The sequence below is a fragment of the Bos javanicus genome, chromosome 28, assembly GCF_032452875.1.
Source record: "Bos javanicus breed banteng chromosome 28, ARS-OSU_banteng_1.0, whole genome shotgun sequence".
NCBI classification, from domain to species: Eukaryota; Metazoa; Chordata; class Mammalia; order Artiodactyla; family Bovidae; genus Bos; species Bos javanicus.
Window position 1 is genome coordinate 45,932,438 of NC_083895.1, and position 5,930 is coordinate 45,938,367.

The 5,930-nt window shown below is 44.1% G+C and overlaps 1 protein-coding gene across 1 annotated transcript; it reads left to right on the plus strand.

The window, feature by feature from the left end:
• Positions 1 to 556: 556 nt before the first annotated feature.
• Positions 557 to 1,548, plus strand: LOC133240691 (olfactory receptor 13A1). Its single transcript, XM_061405872.1, has one exon. It carries the CDS (start codon positions 562 to 564, stop codon positions 1,546 to 1,548), a length of 987 nt encoding a protein of 328 aa, XP_061261856.1. The 5' UTR covers positions 557 to 561.
• Positions 1,549 to 5,930: the final 4,382 nt, after the last annotated feature.

A 5,930-nucleotide genomic window follows, 5' to 3' on the forward strand; every position in this document is an offset into this window, starting at 1 on the left:
AGTTTATTTTCACAAGCATCAGAGTTTCATAAGCATTCTAAAGCTTCATTCTGATAAGCACACTGCAATATATTATATCAATGTATCATACAGACTCATCTTTAAGAGTATAGGCTACTTTAAAATGTTCGCTATTATAAATAATGCTGTAATGACAACTTGAAGATCCTCTTATTTCTTCAGGATAAATTCCCAGAAGTGAATGTTGTGGCTCAAATGAAATATGAATTGTAAGAGGCCTATATCTTGGCACCTGCGCTAATGGTAGTCAGTATCATGCATTTCCAGTTTTGCCAAATCATGGCTGATAAAGAGTGGATTATTTATTTGGCATGCATTTCTTTGAGGTTGAGTGATGCTTCAAGAGTTCAGTTGGACATTTTTACCTGATTTTTATGAATTGAATGTTCTACCCTTTGCCTATTGTTATATTTTTGTGTTTATCTTAACTGAGTCTTAATACATCTATTTAATATTGCTGTGCATCATGTTGGGTATGAATGAAACGGGATAGCAGCTTTCCTCAGGACACCTTGCTTCTCTCTCTAGCCCCGAAATCACATGAAGCTGTGGTTGGAGATTCACCTCATAGTCCCAGAAACCTCTTTCAGCCTAAGGACCATGAGTAACCAGACTCTGGTAACAAAGTTTGTCCTGCAGGGTTTCTCAGAGCACCCAGAGTACCGTGTGCTCTTGTTCAGCTGTTTCCTCTCCCTCTACTCTGTGGCACTCACAGGAAATATTCTTATCATTTTGGCTATCGCCTTCAACCCCAGGCTCCGTACCCCCATGTACTTTTTCCTCTTCAACTTGGCAACTATGGATATTATCTGTACATCTTCCATCATGCCCAAGGCACTGGAGGGTCTAGTATTAGAGGAGAACTCCATCTCCTATGGGGGCTGCATGGCCCAGCTTTACTTCCTCACGTGGGCTGCATCTTCCGAGCTGCTCCTCCTCTCGGTCATGGCCTATGACCGGTATGCAGCCATCTGCCACCCGCTGCACTATAGCACCGCGATGAGCAAGGCATTCTGTGGCATGCTGGTCGCAGGTGTGTGGGCACTGTGTGCCTTCAACACGGCCATCCACGCTGGGCTGATGCTGCGCTTGGATTTCTGTGGCCCCAATGTTGTCGCCCATTTCTTCTGTGAGGTCCCTCCTCTGCTACTTCTCTCCTGTAGCTCCACCTATGTGAACAGCATCATGATTGTCCTGGCTGATGCCTTTTATGGTATACTGAACTTCCTGATGACCATCGTGTCATATGGCTTCATCATCGCCAGCATCCTAAAGATGCGGACAGCGGAGGGGAAGAAGAAAGCCTTTTCCACCTGCTCCTCGCACCTTGTTGTGGTGTGCGTGTACTATGCTGCCGTCTTCTGCGCCTACATAAGCCCTGTCTCCAGCTACAGCGCGGAGAAAAGCAAGTTGGCTGGTGTGCTATACACTATGTTGAGTCCTACTCTCAACCCCCTCATCTACACTTTGAGAAACAAGGAGGTCAAAGCAGCTCTCAGGAAGCTTTTCGCCTTCTTCAGAAATTAACCTGTGTCTTTTGAAGCTCTTCTTTGAGACTGCAGTTTAAGTGAGAATTGACCTTTCTATGAAGGGTCTGGTGAGTGAGCTTCTGGCCTGGAAAGTAAGTAAATTTGTCTCTTCTACCCAAAAGAATGGATGAGCTTCAAATTCTGGGGCCCTTAGGCTGGCTGACATGAAGACTGTGGTTGGATGTGAGCCTCCAGTATGTGGGGTCTCATGGTCTGACCCCGAAGTAATGTCGTTACTAAGTTGGCAGGGAAACTAAGATTTCTGGGAGAAGAGAAGGCGCCTTGTCTTGTAGAATTACAGCTGTATGGAAATGTTTTCCTTTTTCTTTTTCTTTTGTTTGTACCATGTTCAGACTGTAAATCTTGCAACGACACCAAAACTTTAGATGTGTGGACCTTAAAAGAGTTAGGCAGCGCGTGTGGGCCTTCTGGCACTTGGAGAATTTCCAGGCTGAAGAATTTCTTAAAGGTGACCACCTGCTCCTAAGAAACCTACTCCTGCTATCTCACCCCAAGTATTTCCTCTGGAGCCAATTAGACTTTAAAACAGTTTCTGATTCTAATGAAAACTGTTGCTGTCGTTTTTGTTTCTCCCTTTTCTTCTCAGTAACACTCAAAGTGAAACATACTATTAGGATCATCACTTTGTTTCGACAGCTTTGCTGAGGTATAATTTATATACAAAAATGGTGCACACTACAATGCATGCAGTTTGATGAGTATGACACACACAATCTCTACTTTGTTTTGAATGTAGAAATTTCAGCTTTAAAATCTGAGCTAAGCATTTAGAAAAATGCCTGTGATTTCTTATTCTTTCTTGTCTTTGTTCTCAAATCATGAGTACCTGACATACCTCATTGACCTGGAGTGGGGACTACTGCTATGGTTTAGCTTTAAAAGTTACACAGCTTTGCAAGAAGGCAATGCTACCCTCCTATTGTTGCAGAATACTACTGCGTGGACAAATCCTCTGTGTCTAATGGGACTGAAAGATCGATTCTCTTTTTTGTGACCCATTAAAAATGATAGGAGCAAGTCATGACTATTTAGCTGAATCCTTGGGATTGAAGAAAAACACATATTTTTTGCTATTGTGTATGGAGACTGAGAGTAGAATTTGATGTTGATTTATAAGGAATGAGTTGTCCATGATTCTTCATCCAGTATTCTCATTGGCATTCAACAGAAGCACAGTGACGTGGGGCATGAAATTCAAGAATTTGATGAACCATAGGCCGACTGAGGCATTGGTACGTAGGTTGGTAGGGACTGAGTCTAATCACCTCTAATGGAATTCTGACACCCAAATAGCATGTTCAGGCCCTCAGTGGTTTCAGAGACTTTGCAATGAATCGGGCCTTGAAAACTACCACTAATGCCTCAGGGTGTTCACTGATTTTCAATACACATCAAAGAACATATGTTGTGTTTTTCATCTTGGTTGCTTATTTCCTACATTTTGTAATGGATTAAAAAGCAAATTAAATGCTTAGACACTTATTGAGTGTTTAACAGAGCATTACTCATTTGACAAAACAGCAATATGAGACCTGACTTACATCCTTAGAAAACTGGTAACCTAATTAAGAAGACACTAGTACCCATATTGATGAGTATAAAAAGAAAAGGCGTGAAGAAAGCTGCATTACAGGGTGTAGTGTAACGGTGCTGAAGATGCACAGAGATGTGTGTCGTGTAGAAAGAGCCCTGACCTGGGAGGAAGAAGATTTGGGTTCATATTCAGGCTCTTTCAGATCACTCAGTCCATCTGAGCTCTAGTTTACTTGTAAGAATAATGAGGACAATAAGTCAACCTAGAGATGGAGCCGAGACTGAATGAGAGAACTTAAGCCAAAGGTATTAAGTGCTATGTGAGTTTAAAATGTTGCTATTGATGAATGATCACCAAGGATAGGAGCGGCCAAGGAAGTCCGGATGTCACAGCTCCTCAGCCCTGCCTGTCTCAGAGTGATGTTTGCAGTGGTTAGCTGGAAAGGGTGAGTGGGGGCTAAGTGGTGTGGGACCAGACAGAAAGGGGCCACTGGGCCTGCAGAGGATTTGACTGTGAAAATGACCTGGTGAGGAGAAGCAGTTGGGACGGATGAATGAGAAATCATTCAGTGGTCCCCGATGTAAAGTGGATCCTGTTTATCTCAGGAAGACTCAGGCTCCTGAGGGACACTGCCTCTACTCAGGAAAGGCCAAAAAATGGAGTTCCTTGATGGAGATGGATCAGCAACCTTTCTTTAGTCCTAGATTCTCTCCCAGCTCCCAAAGCCCATTTTCTTTCAGACCCAGTTGTTTTTTTTTTTTTTTCCTGCTCTTTAAATTCAACAGGTCCATTTTTTGTTTTCAGGAAAACTTTTCACTTTCCTGTTGAGTTGAGTCCTCTGTCTTAGGTTCTGTTATCTTATCTGTCTGAGCAACTGATCCTTCTCTCTATAGCCCTTCTGGTACAGGTAGCGCATCCCTCCCTGCTGAGTGTTGTCTTGCTTGGAATTTGCCTTCTCAGAACTGATTCTTCTTCTTCTTTTTTTTAAACTGACCTTGCAACTGAGACTTTGTTCTTTTTGTGAGAACTGGCACCAAAGTGAGAGCTTCCCAGGTGGCGCCAGTGGTAAAGGACCCACCTGCCAATGCAGGAGACATGGGTTCAATCCCTGAGTCAGGAAGATCCCCTGGAGGAGGGCATTGCAACCCAATCCAGTATCCTTGCCTGGAGAATCCCATGGACAGAGGAGCCTGTCTGGCTCTGGTCCAGAGGGTCGCAAAGAGTCGGACATGACTGAAGCAACTTAGCACACGTGCACGACACCGATGTACCTCACTTAGCTGATACAGAGAAGAGGTTCTCGTTTTCATGTGTTGTCTCTTAAAATTATTAGTCTTCATGATTTGATGCAGATAAACTCATGATCCCACAGGCATCCAGCAGGCAAGCCCTTTCTATGACTTCACAGTATCAGTCCTTTGAAGAGTCACAGAAAGGAACTGATAGACATTTCACTTCTTCCCTTTTCTCTGCTTTTTGTCTTCAATAATAAACATCAGTCAGGGGAAAAGGAGACCACGTCCTTCTTTAAAATGATTCACCAACCACGAGCCTTTGCCTTTTTGGTTTCCCTGACTCAAGTGATAGGAATCGGTCTACCAGCACCAGCAACCACAAAAGGAGGGTCTGCTGATGAAAATAAGATATGGGCCTGTGGTGCATCCAGCCCCCTCTCTGTGGAGGCTGCTTCAGCATGAACTTCAGTCTTAGCCACATTCCTGACCTCTGAGCCAAGACAATATGGTAGGCGCATGGTTGTGCTTTAGGCTGGCTTTCATTTTTCTTTGGGGTTTGTCAGCCTCAACACGATGGGCATTTGAGCTGGACAATTGCTGTGGTGGTTGTCCTGTGCATTGTAGGATTTTTAGCAACAAACGGCCTCTACCACCTAGATGCCAGTAAGACAAACCCCAGTTTAAGACAATCAAGAGTGTCTTTCGAGATGCCAAATCTCCTTGGGAGGTGAGCGGGGAGGAAGAAAAATTGTCCCTGGGTGAGAACCACTGAACTACAGCCAACCAGAGATGTCCCCTCTCACACTGGAAAGATTCGTGACTGCTGCTGTGCTGCTTTTGCCACGGTGATGACTGCAGCCAACTCATATGAGAGTCTCTGTATGTCTGATCTGGGATGAGGTTCTCCCACAATTTGTCTCTGGTTTTCCAGCAATGCTGTAAGAGGCTAGGTAGCGTGGCCAAGTCACAAAATGAATGGATGTTGGAGATACGATTTGAAAGGAAGCTCCATGAATTAAGAGCATAAGCTCCTAACCACCAACATATATTATAGCTTACCATGGACTCCAGCTTCTGGTACTGTCCTTGGTTCTCACAATAAGCTGTTAAAAAGTGGCAAACCTGTTGAAGCTCCTGGCCAACCTTACCAATGGTCCTGGAAGAGCAACCTTTTTGAAAGTTTTTGGAAAATGCTACTACACTAGCCTCTGCAAAGGACACAAGATTTAGAGCCTACTAGCTTTTGTCAGACGTATTGAGTTGGTACAGTGCTGTCTGCCACTCAATTAACAGAGACAACATACCTGAGCCACTTTCCCAAATGTGGGTTTCTTAGGGCTCTGTGCAGCAGGAGCAGGCATTTGTTTACAGAGAAAGGGCACTCCACAAGACTGGAGAAGTCCTATCACAATTAATTTTCATTGCATGAAACAGATTCTTAGTTTGTCTTTTCCATTTACTCTGAGAACCCCTCTTCTCTTGGAAAAGGAGGCTGGAGGGGTTACTTTTATCAAAGGCAAGCAGAAGGTATTTGGCCCACTCTTCCTGGAAGCGGACGAAACCCAGAAGAATGGCCAGACCTTAATCCAC